This window comes from Spermophilus citellus (genome assembly GCF_964194105.1).
Source record: "Spermophilus citellus genome assembly, chromosome: 5".
Taxonomy (NCBI): domain Eukaryota; kingdom Metazoa; phylum Chordata; class Mammalia; order Rodentia; family Sciuridae; genus Spermophilus; species Spermophilus citellus.
The window spans coordinates 72,552,397-72,578,932 of record NC_138186.1 but is presented as its reverse complement, the minus strand read 5'-3'; the positions used below and the strand labels follow the sequence as shown (position 1 = coordinate 72,578,932).

The window sequence follows — 26,536 nt, the reverse complement described above, 5'->3', positions numbered from 1 at the left end:
GCAACTTAGTTATTAGTATTACAACTCTTCCTAATATAAAACTATTATTTTACATAAGGAGATCAATATAAAAATCATTGTAGCATTAAGGAAACTAAAAAGACAAAGACATGTGACAATCAGTCTACCAGTACTCTAAGTCCAGGTAAACTCTAAAACCCTTGTGCCAGTAATCCACCTTTGGAGACATGGAAACAAAATGGCCCCATGGTTCTCCAACCCCCACTATTTTCTTCTGTCTGGACAAGAAGCAGTAGATATGTCAGAGACTATCTCATGTAACAAATGCTAATTATTTCCCCAACCCTTGCTTTGTTCTGAATATAAATGCATCACTAATACCCATTTTGAAATAATAGTTTCTAAAAGCAAGCCAGATATTCTAACCAAAATGTGCATGTTCCTATTAATGAAATGTTAAAAGTTAGGAAGGACTAAAATGAAGTGGGAAGAGCTCTTACAGGTACCTGCAGCAAAGCTAATCAATAGCACCCAAATTCAAGCACCTTAATTACTAGCATCAGATGCCATGGAAGAGAACACATGAAAGAAGAGAGAAAAAGAAAGTTCTCTCATGGGGAAGTGATTGCAGTTTACCACAGGAATGGCTTTTTCTGTCAGGCCTCCTGCAACAGTCTCATTCTGGCTTCCGTGAATCTCCACCAATCATGCATATTTGATCAAAATTTACATTCTACAGTTTAAATTTCGAAAGCATAAGGCATCAAGTTTTCTACATTCTACAAACCTCCACTCATGTTCTGCTGTACCCACCTCCTCATTCTATTGATGCACTGAGAATCACTGAACTAGAAAAAACAAAACAGTCACACAAGAAGCCAAAATTACTGTTCCCTATAGAAATTGTACAAGACTGCCTAGTATGTAAAAATGTGGATATTAATTTTCCCTTCATTCAACTTTTTGGTTTTATTCACATTTCTTATCTTATTTTTTTTTAAGAGAGGAGAATAGCCAGAGTGAGAGTAATCCTTTTTTTTAAAGAGAGAGAGAGAGAGAGAGAGAGAGAATTTTTTAATATTTATTTTTAGTTTTTAGTTTTCGGGGGACACAACATCTTTGTTTGTATGTGGTGCTGAGGATCAAACCCGGGCCGCACGCATGCCAGGCGAACGCGCTACCACTTGAGCCACATCCCCAGCCCTCTTATCTTATTTTAATGTATGTAATTATTATAATATACTTCAAATGAACTACAGAGTGAAATAGGATACAAATATATAATATAAAATAAAATACAAATTATAGTAAACAGACAAGAAGCAATTAGAGTAATACTAAAAATAATGATACTAACATAATTATCAAAATTATGCATGTACTTCTCATAAATCCCAGATTCCTAAAATAAGAAGATCCAAAATAGTTTTTTTAATTGCAGCAAAATATACCCATCTAACTGACTCCAAACTTCTTCAACATACAGGCATTTGCTGCTTCTGTCTTCTCCATAATATCATCAGCTAATATATATGCCAGGCACAACACTACATACTCTATACACATTATCTTATTTAAACCTCAAATATCTGTGAGGTGGGGATTGTTATTACACCCATATTAAAGATGGGGAAACTCAAGAACAGATTAGAAAATTTACTCAAAATTCATTGTTAAATCTGGGATTTAATTTCATGCTCTGATTTGACTAGGTTTGTCACCATCAAAACTTAGAGTGTAGTTGATTCCTCAATGAAGCAGTGTTGGCTGTGATTAGGTCATAAGGGAGGAGCCCTCATGAATAAATTAATGGAGTCTTATGGGGAGTGATTTCTCACTCTTAGAGGATCAAATTGGTTAACCACAAGCACAGGTTGTTACAAAGCTAGGATGTCCCTTGTGTCCCCTCTCTTTGCATATGCCTGCTTAACCTTTTTTTTTTTTTTTTTTTTTTTTTTTGCCATGTTAAGACCCAGGATAAGACCCACACCAGAAGCCGTGACCTAATCTTGAACTTCCCAGCATCACAACTGAGAGCTATATAAACCTATTTTCTTTATTAATTACCCAGTCTCCAATATTGTTATAGCAACAGGAAAAGAACTAAGACACCCTATTTCCTAGCCAATAAGCTACCCTCTATTGTTTACAGGTTGCTTTAAGAAGTCATAAGACTTCTGCATCAGAGACAAAGAACTTTAGTACTCACATCACAGGAAGCAGCAAAAGAACCAGTATATTTGTGTCACTCTCCTTGCCCCCAAGTCCCATGGGGAGTAACACAATATAGCACAGATGGATGCTCTCTGTGCAGTAGGTCTGCACGAAAGCTAAGGAACACTGGCAACCAACAGTTTTTATAGGAAGCAGTAAGGCTCCTCTATATGGCAAAGGAAGATATTACCTCATCTTTCAAAGGTACTTACTAAAATCACCTAAGAAATGGCCTGAGTGAAGAGTAATCAGGGCCATGGACTCTTGATATACACAGCAAGATGTGTAGGAGTACAAGAAATCCATGGAGGAATCTTTCCCAACAAAACAGGGTTCAATCTCTTCCACGAAAAAAAAAAAAAAAACACTGACATACCACTTCATACCCACTATGATGACTAGATTTTTTTTAATATTTATTTTTTAGTTCAGTTGGACATAATACCTTTGGTTTATTTTATTTATTTTTATGTGGTGCTGAGGATTGAACCCAGGGACTCACATTCCATAGGCAAGCACTCTACCACTGAGCCACAACCCCAGCCCAATGACTACATTTTTTAAAAAAAGATAATAACCGATGTTGGTGAGAATGCAGAAAAACTGGAACCCTCATACACTGCTGATGAGATGTTTGATTATAGGTGGGCCTGGTGGTGTACACCTATAATCCCAGCACCCCAGGAGGCTGAGTCAGAAGGATTGAGTTCAAAGCCATTTTCCAGCAATTTAACGAGGCCCACAGCAACTTAGTGAGACCCTGTCTTTAAATAAAATTTTTAAAAAGGGCTGGGGATATAGTTAAGCACCCCTGGGTTCAATCCCTGGTACCAAAAAAAAAAAGATGTTTGATAATAAGCCACTTTGGAAAACATTTTGACAGACCCTCAAAAGTTTAAATACCTTACCCTATGACCTAGCAATTCTAATCCTAGGTATATATTTGAGAGAAATGAACATATATCTATACAAAACCTTGTACATGAGTATTACTGCAACATTATTCACAATGGTCAAAATGTGAACAAAATCCAAATGTCCATGAACTGCCAAATATATAAATAAAGTATTTGGAATTAAGTACTGATACATGTGACAACATGGATAAAATCTGAAAGTATTATACTCAATGGAGGAAGTCATTCACAAAGGACCATGTATTTTATGATTCCATTTATATGAAAGGCCAGAAGAGGCGCATTCACAGAAACAGAAAGTAGATTAGTGGTTGTCAAGAACTGTCAGAAAGAATAAGAAGTAGCTACTAAAGGGTACAAGGTTTCGTTTTAGGGTGATGAAAATGTCCCAAAATTAGATACTGGGAATGGTTTCATAACTCTGTGATTATACTTAAAAACCAGTGAACTATATGTTTTAAAAGTATGAATTTCAAGATATGTAAATTCTATCTCAATAGATACATTATTAAAAAAAAACTATACATGGCAATGTTTTGAGACACTCTAGAATAAAGATGGATCTTTTCAAGGATAGTTTTTTCTATGACCTAATAAAAATCAGTAATATCAACAAGAGCAAAAAACAAACTATTTCTAACATGAAAGGATAAATTAATTGGAATACATAATAGCAACAATGGGCTTCACCAAGGATAAAAGCTAAAAGAAAAGGGGAGAAGCAATAGGTTTGGGTCACATAGTTTGTGCACATCACTTGACTATGCCTAAGTAGGTTATTTAGAGACCTCAGAAGAGGCACTTTTAATAAGAAAATGACAGAATTATAGAAAGTGCCTCCTAAATACATAATGGACACCAAAAGTACACTAAATGTCCCCTCCCCTTCATGCAATCTCTTTCCCCCAACTCATATACTAATGTTCCTTGTTATAGTGGGTACATCCTCAGACAGAATTTATCAGACAGGACAAATGTCTTTCACCTACTCTAACTTTTACTTTTATTTTATTTGGCCCAAGCCACCCATTACAACAGCAAAATAGGGTCCAAACCAGTCCCACTACCATTTGACTACTCTAGATCTTGCAAAACAGCATTTTTCTACTGTCCCCCCACAGCATGGATCCACCTAAAAGACATAAACTATTTTTACCCACAATGTTTATCCTTGCTAAATGTCCCACATACTTCTTTTTACATAATTACACAATCATTCAGATTTACCTACAAAAATTATTTTTAAAAACTATTAAATCAGGTAGATTCTACTGACAACTGACTTAAAGAAAGCACTACCTTCTCTAAACTTCACTACTGCAAATAAATAACTATCACTAATGTGCAAAGCTACTCTTTCAGGCAGGAGCTTAAGAATGTAAAGAGAATAAACTCCTCACATTACTATCAGCACTTAACGCAAAAGGGAGGGATAAATAGTGAAAACAACTGGAAATAACTATGAAAAAATACTTACAGCCTCAAATTGCAAATGGCTATCCTTTAAGAAATTCTGAATTTTGTCTTTGGGTAAAATATTGAATCGAAATCGAAGGAGATCCATTTCTTGTTGAATGAACCAGCGTCTAAGATCTTCACTGAAATGGAAACAGAAAATTATGAGTATAAACTAAAAATCCAATTAATATTAAATATGAGAAATTTTTGTGAAACAATATTCAAAGATGACAAGATGCCAATAGACAGCAGTTAAAAGCAGATGAGTCTTCTACTGTGATAAAGAAAATACAAATACCTCAAACCACACACTCTTCCAGGGATATGCTGGGTATGAGGTCAAGGGATGTAATGAACATAAAAGATTAAATAAAGAATACTTCAATTCTACTGTCATGAATAACTAATTAAAACAAATAAGAAATTTAAAAAAGAAAGAATACTTCAAGTCTACCTGCATTATTACTGAATAGCAAAAAGGAAATAGTACACTGCATTTACTGTAATTATTAACAAGTCATTTACATTTGAAAACGGGGTACTCCTTTGGTCAGGGTTGGTTTCATAAATGCCAAATTAAGTTTTTTTAATATTTTTATAGTTCATTTGAGTTATACATAAAATTAGGGTTCATTTTGACATAATCATACAAACATGGACTATATTCAGTGCCTACTACAAACAAATAAAATTTTTTAAGGCAACTTTTTCTTTAAGTAGATTATGATCAGTACATTTTACAAAGTAAAGCTTATAGCTTTGCAGATTATAATTTCACAAAATTTAATATATACAAGAATACTTCAATATTTCAAAGCTAACATGAAAATATATTCAGTTGTAAGCAGACACAGCATGCCTTATAAGGCATATATCATTATTGCAATATTATAAAATATTTATCCTACTGCATGTAAAACATGATTTCATGTTTTTACTTTTACAGACTGTCAGCAATTTATCCATTATACATATTACATAAACTACATATGCTTTTTTATAAAAATAAAAACTCTAGGACCAAAGTTTACGATCATAATTTCTCAATTATAATCTTGGGATAGGAAGCAATTCAAGATTTGTTCTGAAAAAGTCTACTAACAAAAAGAAACAACCATAACTATATTATTTGGCCAAAACTAATAAGAAAGGAAAAACTAGATTTTTTAAAAAGCAGCTAACTCCTTCTCCCTCTGGGTGGCACTGTTGATTTATAAGAAACCAACCACCAACTGAAAATAACTAGTGTTAAGAGGCCCGTATATCTCAAATTCCAAAAAACTGTATTAAATTCAAGTGTGTGTTTAAGTCATTGTTTCTTATGAATATTTCCAACTTCTTTTCTGGAAAAGTATCAAACATCCTTCCTAATGAGATCCCTTCTAATTTAAATTCCAAATGAAGAGTATCTCTCATAAAGTTAAAAACTTTCATTGGGAAAAATTTTGCAATAGAAATTTTCAGTATTTTTTTTAAGCGACTTGTTTCGGACAATTCACTACAACAGTGTCCAAACCATGGCACACCAGTTCCTGAAGTTATTCTGGGTTTTCCTATGTTCAGTACAAGCAGCTTCCCATGTACCAATTTATAACCCAAGATTTCAAGTTTGTGAGAGTACAAATGTATACTCACGACTGGCAATAAGCAAGGCGCAAAATAAAATGAGAGATGTGATCTCTTCTTCGTGGTTCATATTCATCTTCTAAGTTTTCCTTAAAAATAATGACACACAAATAAAATCACTGCATGAGAATGAAAAGAGTTATAAAGAAACATTGAATAAGCAAAAGTCAATGGTAAAGTAAAAAAATTTCAAAAACACATTTATTAATATGCTTTCTAGAATAATTATCATTTTACTTAAACTACAACCAGCTGAAACTAAGAACTGAACTGATTTCATCAAAACCTTCTGGGTTTGGACTCAACTATTTTCCCTTAGCTTTCTTTCTTACCCAGCCTATGCCTACAATACTTATTCACTGCTTCAACCATTTCTTAGACCAATCCTCAACTTCTTTAATTCCAACCATTTGGCAAAACCAAGATTCAAAATTAATCTGTAGCTACAGTCCGCAGACCTATTCCCAAAATGCTGAGAATTTCTGGAGGAAAAAAATACACAACTATAGGAATTTAGAATATAAAAATGAATGGCCTCCAACCTCAAGTAGACCCTTACCAATGCCAACAAATCTTTATTCAAGCCCAAAATGGCAAGATCAAACATTTCAGGCACTCATTAAGTACCTGGCACTGTTCTAAGCATTTTTAATGTAGCGACCCATTTAATTCTTCTTTTAAAAACTAGGAAGTAGGCACTACTATACCCTTATTTTAAAGGACTGAGGCACTCTGAGGTTATATAATTTGGCCAGGGTCACAAAGTGTGTCAGTCAGCTTTCTGTTACAGTAACAAAATACCTGAAATAACCAACTTAAAAAGAGGAAAGGTTGATTTTGGCTACAGTTTCAGAGATGTCAGTCCATGGTCACTTGGCCCACTGCTTTTGGTTCTACATCAAGATAGAACAACAAGGCAGGGAATCCATGGCAGAGCAAAGCTGCTCATCTTGTGAAGACCAGGAAAACAAAAAGATAAGAAAACACCAGGGCTCCACAATCCCTTTCCAGGGCATACCCTCAATGACCTAAAAACTCCCACTAGGCCCCACCTCTTAAAGTTTGAATCATGTTCAAATATCACCAAGCTAAAGACCAAGCCTTTAACACATGGGCCCAGGAACAACATTCTAGATGTAAACTGTAGAACAAAGCTTAAGCAGCAATTACATATTGTCAGCCATGTGACAATTTGACACATAATTGTCTCCTTCCTTGTTTCTTAGAAAAAATGTTTCAATTTTCACCAGTTGCTTTAAGGTCCCTACCATAGTACCTTTCTCTCTAAACAGGTGACTTCACCAGGCTATCAGGCAAACTCCTTCAGCTCCAAGTTTCTGCATCCACATGTTATGTTGCCTTCCCTAACATCTCTGTGGACACAGCATCTCTCCTTCCCTGAACCTAAAGCTAATCCCTACACCCAAATCCTGCGACTCATTTGCTCTTGCCTCTGAAGGGCGACCTTCATTTATCTAATGTTCTATTAAAGTATCAAGCTCCCCTCCTATTCTTTCTATTCTAGATCTTTCTTTTCAACTTATAAATACTTTTAAGTATCTCCTGTCATATGTGTAAATATATATACATAAATGTATATATACATGCACCATTATGTGTGCCCGTGTGTATATGTGTGCACCTTCTCTTTTCCATGAAACATCTAAGTTCTACCCTATTTCTCTCTTATTTTTTTGGCTAAGCATCTTAAAAGAGTTCATATTTCATACCTAACTCTCCACCTCTCACCTCTCTCTTCCAGCCACTATCCTGAATCTGTCCCTATCTAAGAGGGCCCATCCAACTGTTAAATCTAATGGACACTGTACAACTCACCTTTATAAGATCTATAAAATGTCCAGATCCGAATCTTGGCTCCACCACTTACCATCCTATAGGCTTGGGAAAGTTAGTTAGCCCATCAGTAAATAACACGGTTTCCTCATATGTAAAATAGAGACAACATAGTACCTACGCAAAAAGACTACTGACTAGACTACATGGGTTAATATAAATATAGTTAGAACAAAATCTGGAACATAGTAAGAATACAAATATCTGCTGTTATTTCTATATTATCATTATGCTATGACAACTATTGCTGAAATCCCGCATTCCTTGGCCTCTATTACACTACTATCCAATTCATCTCTTACTTCTCAGAAAGCTCCTTCTCAGTCTCCTCCCTAAACTCCTCCAATTCCACTTGCCCTTAAATATTGGTATTCTTCACTATCCTACATCATCTTCTCCTCTTAAATTATCTCCCTAGGATGTTCTCACCTACTCATGATTCCAACCCTCCTCTAAACCTGCACTCCCACTAAAGATGTCTTCTAAGTTCAAATTTGTATATCCAATTATCCACTTGACATTGCCACAGGCAACTCAAAGTTATGTCCAGCACTAAACTGAACATCTTAGTTCTAATATTTGTTTTTATTTTTGGATACCACCTCTCAAAATATCACCACCATCCACCTAACTGTCCAAATTAAGAACTTAGGTATCAGCCAGATGCAGTAAAACATACCTGTAATCCCAGCTATTCTGGAGGCTGAAGTAAAAGGATTGTGAGTTTGAGGACTGCCTCAGCAACTTAGCAATACCCTGACTCAAAGTAAAATTTAAAAAGGGGTGGGAATGTAGCTCAGTGGTACAGCATTTGCCTAGCGCACACAGACCCTGGATTCAATCTCTAGTACCATGGAGGAAGGGGAGTGGGTGTAATTCTTAACTTTCCTCTCTGCTTTCCCCTATAATAAGTTATAAAAAATTTTTAATCCTACCTTCTTAATATCTCTTCAATCAGTCCTCTTTTCTTATTAATTCAACTCTCATTATTTTCAGTCTCCTGTTTTCACTCCTGAGGGACATGACCCTATCAATCTGCCATCGGCACTCATCTTCCCAAAATAAATATCTTATCACATCTTTCAGGATGCAGTTCCAGCATCTCCTGCTCTGGAAAACTTTCCCAAACCTCCTCAATCTCAGCTGGATCATTATATGTGCTCTTAAAGTTCCTGAAGCCCACTTCTAACAACCGCATTCATCATCTGTATTACACAGATACATTTGGCAATGTCTGGAGACATAGAGTGAGTGAGAAGAAGCCAGACATGCTACTGAGCATCCTGCAATGCATAGGACATTTTCTTCAACAAGGATCTATTAGGCCCAAAATGATGATAATCCTGAGCTTGAGAAATCCTGACATAAGCACATGGACTGCATGTCAATTACCCAAGTAGACTGTAGGTACTTTTGTGCATGGTCTATGCTACATTAGACTTTATAAAAGCCTGTGCTTAATATAAGATCTTTCCCACAACTTACACAATAATATGAAAACAAACATACTGAAAGAATTTTTTCCCTCTTTTACTTACTCTGTAGGAAAACTTGAGCTTTCGAATCTCAGCCTCCAATTTACTCTGGTATTGCTCAGTTCCTTTCACATAGCTCACACCAAGATTTTCAACTGATTTTAGCACTGAAAAAGAAAAAGAAAAAAGTAAAAATGTAAGATAATTTTTAAAAACTAAATTCAACACAAAAACTATAGAGAGCAACCTCCTAATTACCTGTTTTTAGAACATGAAAAAATAAGTTTGATTTTCTGCAAGTTTATTAGATGAACTACATATGCTTGAAGGAAATTATCTCCGTCTACATGAAGAAAATATGCATGTTCTACAGCAAAATCTAACACCAGAGAATCTCAACCAGGGGAGAGAGAAGGATGAAGGATAATCCTTGTTGTACTAAGCCACTATTGTTGAGGAATGGGAAATTATGTTGGTATGGAAAACAAACCAAGCACCCTGTTTGCATTCTTCACGGAGAGTTGGCCATTTGGCAGTCTGCTTCATTTACTCAGCAAGACTCATAATAAAAAAACAGGCCTTCCTTTCCTGATTAAACAGAGAAGGGGAAGACACAACAATGAAGAAGCAGAACCATCATATGCAAACAAATCATCTAAAATAGATGTCACATACTGTTCAAAGATCCTTAAAGTCCCTTATAAATCTTTCATGGATTCTTCTCTTGAGGCATTTTATAATTCAAAAATGAAAATCTTGCAAATTATCTCCTGAACCCATGTTCCATGGATAGCTCCTTATTATGGTATCCCTTATAACTGCCCCTTATTCCTGCTTCTCATCTTGCCATTCCTAGCTCCATTAGCAGAGTTTCTATCCACTAGATCATACAAGCAGGAATTTCAGCTACCCTACACCTGCTCCTTCACTCCTCATATTCAGAAAACCACCAAATCCTCTCAAAAATACTTTATTTAGGCGTAGGATATAGCTCAATAGTGGAGCACATGCTTTGCATGCACCAGGCCCTTGGTTCCATCACCAGCACCAAAAAAAAAAAAAATCTCCTTATTATCTCTTAAAAGCTTTCCCTTTCTATCACTGCCATTGTCATTACTTTAGTTTAGGCCCTTATCATTTCACTCTTTAAGTGCCAAACCCAAGAGACACACTTATCATCATCTCAATCCCTATAAATCATCTGACATTACTAAGCTTTCTAAAACTTTTCCTCCCTTGCCTTGACTCTCACATTCATCAAAAGGATAATGAGGGGCTGGGGATGTGGCTCAAGCGATAGTGTGTTCCCCTGACATGCGCGGGGTGCTGGGTTCGATCCTCAGCACCACATAAAATAAAATAAAGATGTTGTGTCCACCAAAAACTGAAAAATAAATATTAAAAAAATTCTCTCTTTAAAAAAAAAAGGATAATGAGTGCCCTCCTCTCAGTATTAGCATTCCTCACCCTGTTCCTCTAAGTATGAATGACAGTATTTAAACCCTCTTTCTGATTTTTCCACAAGGATATTGTGTAACATCAACTCTGAACAGTACTAACATTTCTGTTTCAGTTCATGTCTAACTCATTCCTTTCTTCATCAACACACAGAGGATAAGCAAGCCCCAGTACAGTGGTCACACTCCTCTTACACTACAATACCATACCATCAGCATGGCACATATGCCCTTGGTTGTCCACACTTCTCCATGCACCCTATATTTGTCACTGTCCCCTCAAACGTGACATTCTCTCCTCCAAGTCTTTGTGTAGGTATTATCTCAGTTGAGAAAAACTCTTCCATTTCTTCTACTCATCCTTCAAAGCCCAGATTGTATTTCTACTTCTCTAAGAAGACTTTCTTAATCAGACTAAATCAGTTACTCCAATTTCTATGCTTTAATAGTACTACTATTTACTTTTCCTGAAGCATTAAAAATGCTGATTTATGACTATAATTTTAGGTATCCATGTTTTAGAATTCAGCTTCAATAAAGATACAAATTACAGTATTCACTTCAAACTTCCCGCCACCTAGAACACAAAGATAGTCAACAAATATGCATTTTTAAATAAATAAATACAAATCCCTCAATGCAAATCCTCAATAAATATTTGTTGAACAGATTAATGAATGAGGGAGATAAATTACTTTCAATCATTCTCACAAATTATGATATACACATTCTAACTTAAATAGCACTTACATTTAACTCTATCAATAGCCAAGTTTTCAAACTCTCTCAAAGATATGTTTTCAGTGGGTGGCTGCAAGTAAAACTGAAGGCTATGAGGATAACACGCATTCCTCTGGTCGCCTGCCAACCTCAGCTTCCTCCGCTTTCCTCCAGTAAACTGCATCTTGGATCACCTTTGGAAAGAAGCACATAAAAATGGAAAATGGAACTGAAAAGAAAACAACAAACAAAATACATCAAAAAACAATTCCACATACACAGTCATCAAACAGATAATAAGTGCCCTCCTCTCAGTATTAGCATTTCTTACCCTGTTCCTCTAAGTATGAATGTCAGTATCTCACCTCTCCTTATGATATACACATTCTAATTTAAGTACCACTTACACTTAACTCTATCGATAGCCAAGTTTTCAAACTCTATTAAAGATGTGTTTTCAGTGGATGGCTGCAAGTAAAACTGAAGGCTATGATGGTAACAAGAAAAAAAATACTGAAATTGACGGCAGGCACAAAATGTTAACAGTGGTGATCCCTGTATGATGCATTTTCCAGATTTCTACATACACCTGTAATAATTTTTGTGATGGTGGGGGAGATGCACTAACGAAAGCTGACAGCAGGCGCTGGTCCTAACTTAAAGCAAAATTAAAGTCCGGTGATGTTACCTGCTCACTGTGGGTCTTTGTGTCACTGCCTTTAGATATCTGCGACCCCGAGACTTAGGATGAGGTTGTATATCGACTGCAATCCTAAAATCCGAGGAAAGGCGGTAGGTTCTGGCTAGATCAGAGACATAAAGGACTATGTGTTGCTAACTTTCTTTCGTATGACCCTGGAAAAACAGAACAACTGTCTTTTGGATCCAGTCTTTGGGAAACCCTTTTAGGGTGCATCCACAGGTGCCTTATAAAAGTTCCCACCCCTAATTTTCCCAATTCCCCTCGGGCACCACGTCTCGCCAGAAACAACCAAAACCGCCAAGTCAATCTTCTGCTCCCACTGCCAGAAAAGTGATCTCCTTTTTTCCTCGACCTGCAACCCTCAAAAACAGGACTGCTCTCCGTGCTAACTCAATTCCGGGAGTTTCTCTTACCTGCAAATGCCCAAATGCGAGAAAACACAAATGCTGACAGCAGTTTTCCCTAGTGGCGGGAGATTTCATTTGAGACCGGAAGCGGAAGTCCCTGGTGCAGAAGGCCCGCCCCCGACGGTCCACCCACCCGGCTGGGGCCTTGCGCTTGCTCAGTAGGGAGCAGAGGGAGACAGGTTGCTCATCCTGTTTGATAGCTTAAAATTTCTTGAACACCAGTGTTTGGGAGTTCCTCCCACCTAAGTTTTAAAATGCTACCCCGGTATGTGCAGTTTGTAGATTTTGATAGTTGAAACTGGGATCCGAAAATATTGCTAGCAGCAAAAGTGTCCACGCAGAAGATTATAACTTCATTGGTAGACACTGACACCGATCCCATTAATTGAGGGATACGTGGCATTTTAACTGCAAGGATGGCATTCATCGCTCTTTATCTTGGGTAGGAATGGAGAAAGAACAGACCGTGAGCTCCCCTTTGTTCCTGGCTCACTAGGACACTTTCCCCCTTGACTAATATTTCAGCGATCCTGTACCCTGAGTTTGCAATGAGAAAGCAGAAGCTGAAAGTAATTGTTAGTTTGCCCATCTACATAGGATGCGTATTTTATCTCATTGGGGCTACAAACCCCCATAGGGGTAGGCTCCACGTTCATAGGACGCTCCTCACAACCCTTCCCAGTAATGTCTGTAGAATGGACTAGAATGAGTGGATAAGCTCTTATTCGCAGAAATCTGCAGGAAATAGAACAGATCAGCCTTGGAGGGAATGTAGGTTCAAAAAAAAATGGAAGCGATGGGGAGCAAGTGGGTGAGTCCTTTATTTTCCAAGTTTGGGAACAGAGACTCAAGGGGCGCATTAGAGCCACATTGGGTCTCCGACAGTAGTCCAGAGTTTTCAAGAACTGGCAGTTAACTTCGAGTTTGGCCCCTAGGAGGCGTGTTTCCCTTACTTTTGGCGCGGGACGGCTCTGGTAAAGTAGACACTGGAGGTGAAGAACCCTTTGAAAAAGTTTTTAGCTATGCAGAGTATATTGATACAATATCAAGATTCAAAGCACCTACGCAGCATAGACTAAACTGTGGATTTCCTTTATGCCAGGATCTGTTGTAAGTGCTTTACATAATGATTTTTATTCTTAAAATCACTTAAGGTGGGTTCTATTGTTACCCCATTTTACAGATAAACTGAAGAACAGGACTATATCCAAGCACCACTGCGCAAACCATCTCACTGTTCTAATTCCACTAATGTGGCAGCAGAAGTTCCCTTCCTTTTTGTATCAGACTTAATAATAAACATCACCTGGTCCAAAGACACCTTAGAACATATATGAACTTCCTGAAAAAAAAAAATACAATCTGGAGCACAGACCATAAGAACATTTATGAGTAGTATCTGATCTGTGGATAGAGAAGGAATCTAAGAAAAAAATCTAAAGATTTAACCATAAAAAACATAAAATCAGGGGCTGGAGATGTGGCTCAGCGGTAGAGCACTCCTCTAGCACATTCGAGGCCTTGGGTTCGATCCTCAGTACCACATAAAAATAAAAGATATAAAGCAATTTTTTAAAAATTATTTTAAAAAATAAAATCATTCATCTCAAAAGGTCACAAACTATTGTGTAGTCCTCAAAAATGTTAATACTATCAGACTATCAGGATTCAAAGAACTTATGTCAATTTTAAAGAAAAATTCAAGATTCAAACTGGAAAATGGGAAAGAAAAAGAACAAAGTAATAATAAAGTAGGAAAAATAAACATTTTCATTGGCACCAAAGAAATTTTCCCCAGCAAAAGCAGGAAAGCTTTCACAATTAAAATGTTCAATGTGGCCACCTGTGTTGTTCAGTTAAGCTCCTAAGACTCTTATGATTCCCATACGATGTCATTTTTTTCTCATTATATTATTCCTCTACCACAGAAGGTCTGAATCTTTTGGAAACATGAGCGACTCGAAAATTTGGCAACTTATCTCCTTCAGAAAAATGCACCTACACACCAAGTTTATATACTGTCTCAAAAAGTTTATGATCACTGTGTGCAATTGGTTAAAATACTAGCACTACTTGATTTTAAGCCTTTTTCTGGAAGGTCCTTTTGTTTATCTTTTTGAGCCTTAAAGTGCATACCACAATATCTTCCAAATTAAAAGATGAGTAACTAATGTCATTTTTATGACCAATACAAAAAGAACTGGAAGATGTGTTCATATTTAACATTATAAACTTTTTACCATGTCACATAATATCTGCCTTTCCATTATATTAACTTATTTTAAATCTCAGGGAACAAAATAAAGCCAAAGTCTGTCAACTATTCCAGAATCTTTATTATTTTCCAATGCCAAAGTTTTGGGCACTATCTGACTGAAGAGTGTTTTCTGTATCCAAGGGCAATTTCAATATGAATCTACATATTGCAGCAGCAATAATGCAAAATAATGTTAGACATTTCAGTAGCTATTTCAAATAAATCACTGTTAGCACTTTCATGTATTCATTTCAAAATCAAAAATGGGTTGATACAATGCTCAGCCCTGGAAACCAAGATTCTTGTAAATTACAGACACTGATCTCACAATCAAAAGTAAGAAAACATATAAATAGAATTTTTCTTCCACTGAACCATAATTATTTCAAAAACAGGAATGACTATGGCATTTGTTTTTGTAACCCTTGTTCCTGGCACTCCATGGGCCTTCAACAAATATTTATGAAATGGAATTGATAAACACTGTGAGAGATGTATGAAAAAAAACTGCCAGATTCAACTTCACATTAAACAGATGGTTTGAATCAAATGTGACTCCATCCTAAAAAACTTCAAGTCCTCATCTGAAAATTTCATACACATTCCTTCCAGAATGACTTGGCTCCCTATTTTAGCCTATAATAAAGCACAGAGTACCTTTTCTGGAAGAATTTCCATGAATCATCACTGCGTAATTCAATGCCTGTCCTGGGTAACAACAGCTATGGACAGACTGGCCCACAGAGCATTCACCCTTAGATGACTCCAGATCCCCAGGACTTCTGTCCCATAATGTGTTACACAGTTAAGATATTAGTTGCCATGGCTGGTAAATCAGAGTGAGTGTTCATTCTTCCCTGGTGCAGGGTGTGTTGTCCTGAAAAACAGGGGTGTGGTAAATTTCTTTTACTAAGTGAGCATGCTCTGAACTCGAGGTCTGGCCAGCCCTGCTTGCCATGGAAAGCAGAGGAACAGGAAGTTCTTCTAGCAGAATAGTGGACCCATAAAAGCTAATGCAAACCTCTGGTCCCATCACCTTCCCCACTTCACGGCCTAACTCTGGGAGTTGGCTAGGAAAAAAAAAAAGTTAAAGAGAGTATTTATCTCATTCTTTCTCGTTTTGCTTTATTAATCTTAAAGCAATAAGCAGGAAAGCTAGAGAGAAACCATACTCTTGTGTGGGAGGGAGTACCACACTTCCATATATCCACATTATTTGATTTGTTCCAGAAATGTTAATTAACACCAACCAAGTCCCAGACAATGTTTTTGATTTTGGAGATTAAAAAAAAAAAAAGTGATGAAAGAACCAAAAATTCCTGTCCTCATAAACCTTATATTCTAGGGAAAAAGAGAAACAATAAACAAGATAAAAATACACATAATTATGTAAGAAAATAACTGCTAAGCAGAAATAATCAGCCAGAGAAGGAGGCTGTAAAGTTTTTGGAGGAAGCATTGAAATTTTAGAAAGAGTGCCTAGGAAGATCAACTAAGAATGTAACCATAAAGCAGAGACCAGAAAAACTAAGATTTATTCATGTGTATCTTCAAAAGAATAGCACTCAGGTAGATGGAAGGCTTATTATAATTCCATAGCATTTATTCCTGGCACAGGAATAAACAAATTAATGGAAACAGAACATGACCCCACAACCATGAAGAAGCCTAGTATATGACGATCCACTGCAGAAATCCATGTAAAAAAGACAGACAATTCTAAATGATGCTGGAATGACTGGCTATCCATGTGGAGGTGGACTTTATTCGCTATATTTCATTATATACAAAAAATAAATTCCAGAAAATTAAAGCCTTACGTGTGAAAGGCAAAATATTAAGAATTTAGAATAAATCTAATAGATGGTCTTTACATCTTGATACAGCAAAGAATTTCTGAAACAAGACTTTAAGGGTCAAACACAGTGGCACTCACCTGTAGTCTCAGCTACTTGGAGACTGAGGCAGGAGGATGGCTTGGGCTTAGGAGTTGGAGGCCAGCCTGGGCAACATAGCAAAAACCTCATGTAAAATAAAATTTAAGAAAAAGGACAAACAGTACTCAGATGGATAGTAATGATGGCTGCATGATAATTTAAATGTATTTAATGCCACTATAAACTTAGAAATGAGTAAAGTAGTAAAATTTTGTGTTATGCATATTTTGATCATGTTTTTTAAAAGTCCAAATTAAAAAGAGATTGATAATTTTAACTACATTAAAATTAAGAATATAAGTTTTAAATATATATAGATACATTTTTAATGATCCACAAAATGGAAAAGGATATAACTATCACGGGATTAGTATGAGAACACAATCAAAATGGGGAAAAAAATTAAAAATACAATGGGGAGCTTTAATAGGAATTTTACAACAGAGAAACAAAAATGACCAATAAAAATATGGGAATATGTTCAATCACACCAGCAATTAGGGAAATTCAAATTAAAGTCACAGTGAAAGGGCTGGGGTTGGATTCGGTGGCAGAGGCACTGTGTGAGGCACTAGGTTCCATCCTCAGCACCACATAAAAATAAACATGATAAAGATATTGTATCCATGTATAATTAAGAAAATATTTTTAAAAAATCACAGTGGAATAGCACTGTACACTCACAAGAGGGACAAAAAACTAAGTTTCAATATATGAATTGTTGATGGGGACTCACATGCTGCAGGTAGAAGTATTAACTGATAGAACTACTTTGAAAAAATAATTTGATATCTTCATGATAAATTTGAAGGTCTACAACTCTTTATGCATGTACAGTAATTCTATTGTAAATACTGTACATCCTCCAGAGAAATTTTTGTCCATAGATATCAAAACATTAACAAGAATATTCATGGCAACATCAAAAGAGCAAAACACTGGAAACTATCCATCAGAAAAAATGGGTAAGTAAATTATAGCCTATTCACACAGTGGAATGTTTTAAAAACCAAATAGTGAAAAGGAATGAACTACAATTAAGTGAGCCTATTAACATGGATGAAAATATTTTTTAAAAAAAGCAAGTTGTGAGAGAAAATATGTATGTACAGGGTGTTTTCCATTTTCCACTCCTCACCTAAAAGCACTCTAGTCCTCTTTCCTATTCTCTGATCCAATCTTGAATAGAATATCTTAATGGCTTTCTGTGTTGCTTAACATTAGGTTTAGTTAGTTAGGCACCCCACAAGGAGATGGGGAAGAGAAGGAAATGAGTTCAGTGTACTTATTTCTGTAGCTGCCTCCCAATGAGGCTGCCTGTGTCCCTCAACCTGTCATTGCTCCTCTCAAGATGGCTGACCCAAATGACCATCTCACTTTCAGTCTGGTAACAGATCCCCTCTATCATGCAGGCCAACAGACAATGACGTTTACTTCTAGTAAGCCCTTTTTGATGCACCGTTGATTACTGTGGTTCCCTACTTCTGTGCCTTTGTGAATAATCTCTGCAAAAACCATCCTTGAATTAGCCTGTTTTGAGAGTGTCATCTGTCTCTTGTTGGACCCCAATTGGTACAATTCAACATTTATATAAAGGCTTAAAAACAAAAGTAAAATAATATATTGTTCGGGGACACATACTGTAGGTCAGAAGTGAGCAAATTCAAGATAATGGTTACTACGGCCATGGATTTTCCAATATTGTAATAGGAACTGAGATCTCAAAGCATGGACTCCTGAAGGCTGGATAAGGAGGCTTCCTAAGAAGCAAACTTTATACTCATAAGGTCCCCTGCCACTTTTGTCCATGGGCTGTGATGGGACCTGTCCCTAATGATACAGATCCTCCTTCTTCCCTATCTTCCTTGTCTCTGAGCCTCTCAGTTGCCAAGATTCAAAGGTTTGTTTCACTGAGAGTCACTTCCCTCACCTAAATGCTTACCCTCACTTGCCAATGAAATTTACCCCTTGTTTTAATGACCTGATAGGAGGTCACCTGAACCTCCCAAGCAGTTTGTCCTACCTCGAGCTTCTCAGCATCCCAGATGCATCTGGAAGTTGGTGATAGGAAGCAATCGAATGTATTAATCAAGTCTTCTCATTTAGGGTAGGATAGTATGAAAATGAGCATAAAATCCTAAGACTGGGCCTGGGGCAGAAGAAGAAAATTATATAAAAATCACATGAAGTTTAATCCAGTATCTTTGCTTTGACATTGGAGTCTAAAAAAGAATGCAATAAAAAAATGGTGACCTTGATTTAGCCACAGAGAAATAATTTTAAATACTGGTATTTATGAGCACTACTTATCATTTATAGATAATTGCCACATGCACCATAGCATGAAGCATTTCATTGCTCTGTGCCAGATTAACTTTCTGGCAGTTTATTTTATTACAGTACCAGTTATTCATGCCAGCTCAGAGCATGGAAAGATTATAAGAAATATCTATTTCTAGTAAGCACAAAATCCATTTGGTGCCTAACAATTTGATAGAATGTCCCTTACTATTCTTCTCCTATTTAAATTTAAACTAAATTGAAATCCACTGTGCAAGACCCATCCACCTAGAGTCATCTTATTTATATTTAAAGGGATTGATTTGAAGAATGAGAGCTTAAGAAAAGAACCTAAGTGGCTGTTGGTGTCTTAGTAGTAGAGCACTTGCCTAACGTGTAAAAGGTGTTCAATCGACAGCAACATGCACACACACAAATCTAAGTAATCAAGGTACTATCCTCAGATACAATTTATGCTTTATAACTGATGATATTTTTCAGGGTACTATCCATAAAACCTGATAAATGAGAACTTCTAAAGTGAATTACTGATCATTCCAGTAAGATCCTAGAAACAGTATTTGTTTTCTATTTGGGTTATTACTCAAAGTGTTTCATTTTTAATATGAGATTAGTTTTTAGAGTGTGAGCTGCTTGAAACCAAGATTATCCTCACCCATTTTTGCTCTCCTGCTCCCTGCCTCTACCCCAGTCCCTGGCACAGAACAGGCATTGTGTAGCTGTCTGCTGAACTAAATTGAACTCTTTCATTTTTATCTCTTATTCCAGATGGGCTCTCATATGCCTTCTGATGTAATTCTCCACAGAAGATGTGTTTTCACTCTAGATTTTGGCTTTCCCACTGAAATTCCTGATCAAAATATTTTCTCTCAGTTGGCTGATTTTTGGAAACTGAAGTAGGTGTAAATATGATCCTGCTATGATGCCAAGATTTCACTCCAGCTTGACTAACTGATTGATAATCATGTCCAAAAGTTAGCATTCGCCACTAGAAAATCATCTTTTTATTAATTTATTTATTTTAATTAGGTATATATGACAGCAGAATGCATTTTGATTATTGTACATAATTGCAGTACAACTTTTCATTATTCTGGTTGTACATGATGTAGTGTCACACCATATGCACAGTTATACATGTACCTAGGGTACAGATGTCCATCTCATTCCACCATCTTTCCTGCCCCTGTGCACCCTCCCCACGATCCCTCCCCTTTGCCCAAAGTTCCTCCATTAGAAAATGATCTTAACAGTTCAGAAAATGGAAGTCAAAGAATGAAAAAGTGAATCTACCTTACTCTACTAAACACTTCAGAATCAATGCTGAGGTCTTCCCAAGGGACACAAAGGAAAGGGAGTAACATGTGGAATCACCTCTCCTGCATTTTCCTCTCTTTGAACAACAAACAAAACATTACATTATCCGATAAAACATTATCGGAGCCAACTTTTTCTTCTATCAGACGGAGAGTCTCTGATTTGATATCTAGCTCCTTTATCCACTTTGAGTTGACTTTTGTGCATGGCGAGAGTAGGGGATTCAGTTTCATTTTGTTGCATATGGATTTCCAGTTTTCCCAACACCATTTGTTGAAGATGCTATCCTTTCTCCATTGCATGGTTTAGCTCCTTTATCAAATATAAGATAGTTGTAGCTTTGTGGATTAGTCTCCGTGTCCTCTATTCTGTACCATTGGTCCACCCGCCTGTTCTGGTACCAGTACCATGCTGTTTTTATTACTATTGCTCTGTAATATAGTTTGAAATCTGGTATCGCTATACCACCTGATTCACACTTCCTGCTTAGAATTGTTTTCTTCTAATTTTAATTTTAATTTTTTTTATTATTTTTTTAAAAAAATTTTTTTTCTTTTTTATTTCCTATTTTTTTTCTTCTTTTGTCTTTTCATTTCTTTTCAATTATCTTATCCCCCCTTCCTTGAATTCTACCTGCTTACTCTCATTCTCTTTAGTGACTTCTTCCCTTCCGTTCTAATGCCTTTCCTCCCAAGCATCTAATAAAATTATAGGAGTAAACAGTAACTCATCAGTCAAACAGAACATGAAGTAACATGAGCAGCTTCAAAAAACAAGGAAGAAAAGGAGTACAAACAATGCAGGACAGCCTAAATATTCAGGAGGACCTAGAGTCATCAGAAAAATGGTCATATGAAGAACTCAAGGAACATCTTAGACAGATGGAATGGAACCTTAAAGAGGATACAAGACAGCAAATTCAAGCAGCGAAAGAACACATTGAGAATGAATTACATAAACAGATAAAAGAAGAAGTTAAGCATCTTTATCAGGAGAATAGAGATTATAAAAAATAATCAAACAATAATTCTAGAAATGAAGGAAACGATAAACCAAATTAAAAACTCAATTGAGAGTATCACTAACAGAGTGGAGCAAGTAGAAGCCAGAATGTCAGATAATGAAGACAAAATATATCATCTTGAAAAGAGTCTAGCCAACTCAGAAAGGCTGGTAAAAAATCACGAGAAAAACATCCAAGAGTTATGGGATAACATAAAAAAACCAAACTTACGAGGCATCAGGATAAAAGAAGGTACAGAGATTCAAACCAAGGGAATGAGTAACTTTCTGAATGAAATAATTACAGAAAACTTTCCAGAAATAAAAAGGGAAACAGATACACAAATTGAAGATGCATACACGACACCGAGCACACAAAATCACAGTAGACCAACGCCAAGACACATTGTTATGAAGATATCCAATATACAGAACAAAGAGAAAATATTAAAAGCTACAAGAGAAAGGAGACAGATTACACTCAGGGGTAAACCAATAAGGTTAACAACGGATTTTTCATCACAGACACTGAAAGCAAGAAGGTCATGGAACAATGTATTTCAAACACTGAAAGACAATGGATGCCAACCAAGAATTCTGTATCCAGCAAAATTAAGCTTCAGGTATGACAACGAAATAAAAATCTTTCATGATAAACAAAAGTTAAAAGAATTTGCAGCCAGAAAACCAGCATTGCAAAGCATTTTAAGCAAAACACTACACGAGGAGGAAATGAAAAACAATAACCAAAACCATCAGTGGGAAGTGCCTCAGTAAAGACAGAGGGCGAGGGGAAAGATAATCATGGAGAAACAAACTAAATTTAAAAAAAAAGGATAAATAATCAAACATGGATGGAAGTACAAACCATATATCAATAGTAACTCTGAATGTTAATGGCTTAAACTCTCCAATAAAGTGACATAGGCTGGTATCATGGATTAAAAAACAAATCCAACAATATGCTGCCTCCAGGAGACACATCTGATTGGAAAAGACATACACAGGCTGAAGGTGAAAGGATGGGAAAAAATATACCACGCACACCGACCTCGTAAGCAAGCAGGGGTGGCCATCCCCATATCGAATAAAATCGACTTCAAGACTAAGTTAATCAAAAGGGATAAAGAAGGACATTATATACTGTTAAAAGGAACCATTCACCAACAAGACATAACAATTATCAATATTTATGCACCAAATAATGGTGCTGCGACATTCATAAAACAAATTCTCCTCAAGTTCAAGAATCAAATAGACCACAACACAATAATTATGGGTGACTTCAACACACCTCTCTCACCATTGGACAGATCCTCCAAACAAAAGTTGAATAAAGAAACTATAGAACTCAATATCACAATCAATAACCTAGACTTAACTGACATATATAGAATATATCAACCATCATCAAATGGATACACTTTTTTCTCAGCAGCACATGGATCCTTCTCAAAAATAGACCACATATTATGCCATAGGGCAACCCTCAGTAAATATAAAGGGGTGGAGATAATACCATGCATTTTATCTGATCATAATGGAATGAAACTGGAAATCAATGATAAAAGAAGGAAGGAAAAATCCTACATCACATGGAAAATGAACAATATGTTACTGAATGATCAATGGGTTACACAAGACATAAAGGAGGAAATCAAAAAATTCTTAGAGATAAATGAAAATACAGACACAACATATCGGAATCTATGGGACACAATGAAAGCAGCTTTAAGAGGAAAATTCATCGCCTGGTGGTCATTCCTCAAAAAAAGAAAAAAAACCACCAAATAAACGAGCTCACACTTCATCTAAAAGCCCTAGAAAAGGAAGAGCAAAACAACAGCAAATGTAGCAGAAGGCAAGAAATAATTAAAATCAGAGCGGAAATCAATAAAATTGAAACAAAAGAAACTATTGAAAAAATTAACAAAACTAAAAGTTGGTTCTTCGAAAAAATAAATAAGATTGACAGACCTTTAGCCATGCTAACGAAGAGAAGAAGAGAGAGAACTCAAATTACTAACATACGGGATGAAAAAGGCAATATCACAACAGATGCTACAGAAATACAGAAGACAATTAGAAATTATTTTGAAAACCTATATTCCAATAAAATAGAAGATAGTGAAGACATCGATAAATTTCTTAAGTCATATGATTTGCCCAGACTGAGTCAGGAGGATACACACAATTTGAACAGACCAATATCAATGGATGAAATTGAAGAAGCCATCAAAAGACTACCAACCAAGAAAAGCCCAGGACCGGATGGGTATACAGCGGAGTTTTACAAAACCTTTAAAGAAGAATTAATACCAATACTTTTCAAATTATTTCAGGAAATAGAAAAAGAGGGAGCTCTTCCAAATTCATTCTATGAGGCCAACATCACCCTGATTCCGAAACCAGACAAAGACACCTCAAAGAAAGAAAACTACAGACCAATATCTCTAATGAACCTAGATGCAAAAATCCTCAATAAAATTCTGGCGAATCGAATACAAAAACACATCAAAAAAATTGTGCACCATGATCAAGTAGGATTCATCCCTGGGATGCAAGGATGGTTCAACATACGGAAATCAATAAATGTTATTCACCACATCAATAGACTTAAAGATAAGAACCATATGATCATCTCGATAGACGCAGAGAAAGCATTCGACAAAGTACAGCATCCCTTTATGTTCAAAACATTAGAAAAACTAGGGATAACAGGAACTTACCTTGACATTGTAAAAGCTATCTATGCTAAGCCTCAGGCTAGCATCATTCTGAATGGACAAAAGTTAAAGGCATTCCCTCTAAAATCTGGAACAAGACAGGGATGCCCTCTATCACCACTTCTATTCAATATAGTTCTCGAAACACTGGCCAGAGCAATTAGACAGATGAAAGATATTAAAGGCATAAAAAAAAAGGAAAAGAAGAACTTAAATTATCACTATTGCAGATGACATGATTCTATACCTAGCAGACCCAAAAGGGTCTACAAAGAAACTATTAGAGCTAATAAATGAATTCAGCAAAGTGGCAGGATATAAAATCAACACGCATAAATCAAAGGCATTCCTGTATATCAGTGACAAAACTTCTGAAACGGAAATGAGGAAAAACACTCCATTCACAATATCCTCAAAAAAAAATAAAATACTTGGGAATCAACCTAACAAAAGAGGTGAAAGATTTATACAATGAAAACTACAGAACCCTAAAGAGAGAAGTAGAAGAAGATCTTACAAGATGGAAAAATATACCGTGTTCATGGATAGGCAGAAATAACATTATCAAAATGGCGATATTACCAAAAGTTCTCTATAGGTTTAATGCAATGCCAATCAAAATCCCAATGGCATTTCTTGTAGAAATAGAGAAAGCAATCATGAAATTCATATGGAAAAATAAAAGACCTAGAATAGCAAAAGCAATTCTAAGCAGTAAGTGTGAATCAGGCTATATAGCGATACCAGATTTCAAACTATATTACAGAGCAATAGTGACAAATACAGCATGGTACTGGTACCAAAACAGGAGGGTGGAACAATGGTATAGAATAGAGGACACAGAGACTAATCCACAAAGTTACAACTATCTTATATTTGATAAAGGGGCTAAAAGCATGCAATGGAGGAAGGATAGCATCTTCAACAAATGGTATTGGGAAAACTGGAAATCCACATGCAACAAAATGAAACTGAATCCCTTTCTCTTGCCATGCACGAAAGTTAACTCAAAATGGAACAAGGAGCTTGATATCAAATCAGAGACTCTGCGTCTGATAGAAGAAAAAGTAGGCTATGATCTACATACTGTGGGGTCGGGCTCCAAATTCCTCAATAGGACACCCATAGCGCAAGAGTTAATAACTAGAATCAACAAATGGGACTTACTCAAACTAAAAAGTTTTTTCTCAGCAAAAGAAACAATAAGAGAGGTAAATAGGGATCCTACATCCTGGGAACAAATCTTTACTCCTCACACTTCAGATAGAGCCCTAATATCCAGAATATACAAAGAACTCAAAAAATTAGACAATAAGATAACAAATAACCCAGTCAACAAATGGGCCAAGGACCTGAACAGACACTTCTCAGAGGAGGATATACAATCAATCAACAAGTACATGAAAAACTGCTCACCATCTCTAGCAGTCAGAGAAATGCAAATCAAAACCACCCTAAGATATCATCTCACTCCAGTAAGATTGGCAGCCATTATGAAGTCAAACAACAACAATTGCTGGCGAGGACGTGGGGAAAAGGGTACACTTGTTCATTGTTGGTGGGACTGCAAATTGGTGCAACCAATTTGGAAAGCAGTATGGAGATTTCTTGGAAAGCTGGGAATGGAACCTCCATTTGACCCAGCTATTCCCCTTCTCGGTCTATTCCCTAAAGACCTAATAAGAGCATGCTACAGGGACACTGCTACATCGATGTTCATAGCAGCACAATTCAAGATAGCAAGATTGTGGAACCAACCTAGATGCCCTTCAATAGACGAATGGATAAAAAAAAATGTGGCATTTATACACAATGGAGTATTACTCTGCATTAAAAAATGACAAAATCATAGAATTTGGAGGGAAATGGATGGTATTAGAGCAGATTATGCTAAGTGAAGCTAGCCAATCCCTAAAAAACAAATGCCAAATGTCTGCTTTGATATAAGGGGAGCAACTAAGGACAGAGTAGGGACGAAGAGCATGAGAAGAAGATTAACATTAAACAGGGATGAGAGGTGGGAGGGAAAGGGAGAGAGAAGGGAAATTGTATGGAAATGGAAGGTGATCCTCAGGGTTATACAAAATTACATACAAGAGGAAGTGAGGGGTAAGGTAAGAATAATAGAAGTGGAAGAAATTATTTACAGTAGAGGGGGTAGAGAGAGAAGAGGGGAGGGGAGGGGAGGGGGGATAGTAGAGGAT

The 26,536-nt window shown here is 36.4% G+C and overlaps 1 protein-coding gene and 1 pseudogene across 5 annotated transcripts in view; one reads left to right on the top strand and one right to left on the bottom strand.

Annotated features, from left to right (window-relative positions):
• Positions 1 to 26,536, bottom strand: part of PRIM2 (DNA primase subunit 2) — a 321,229-nt gene that overhangs the window by 259,342 nt on the left and 35,351 nt on the right. Inside the window, exons 5-11 of one of the 4 annotated variants that reach the window (XM_081296592.1) lie at positions 19,010 to 19,135; positions 16,986 to 17,071; positions 15,707 to 15,926; positions 11,713 to 11,876; positions 9,569 to 9,672; positions 6,186 to 6,265; positions 4,570 to 4,690 (exon numbers count right to left, since the gene is read on the bottom strand). In XM_081296592.1, coding sequence (XP_081152718.1) covers positions 4,570 to 4,690; positions 6,186 to 6,265; positions 9,569 to 9,672; positions 11,713 to 11,866 — 459 coding nt within the window. In that variant the 5' untranslated portion in view covers positions 11,867 to 11,876; positions 15,707 to 15,926; positions 16,986 to 17,071; positions 19,010 to 19,135. Of the gene's footprint in view, positions 1 to 4,569; positions 4,691 to 6,185; positions 6,266 to 9,568; positions 9,673 to 11,712; positions 11,877 to 12,370; positions 12,510 to 12,798; positions 12,849 to 15,706; positions 15,927 to 16,985; positions 17,072 to 19,009; positions 19,136 to 26,536 lie in introns of those variants that run through there. The other 3 variants (XM_081296593.1, XM_081296594.1, XM_081296595.1) reach the window with 3 other exon arrangements.
• The window catches only part of LOC308649426 (bcl-2-like protein 1), a 51,500-nt pseudogene continuing 38,552 nt past the window's right edge, over positions 13,589 to 26,536 (top strand). The window contains exon 1 of the transcript in view: positions 13,589 to 13,603. The product of the transcript in view is annotated as a bcl-2-like protein 1 (transcript). The remainder of the gene's footprint in view (positions 13,604 to 26,536) is intronic.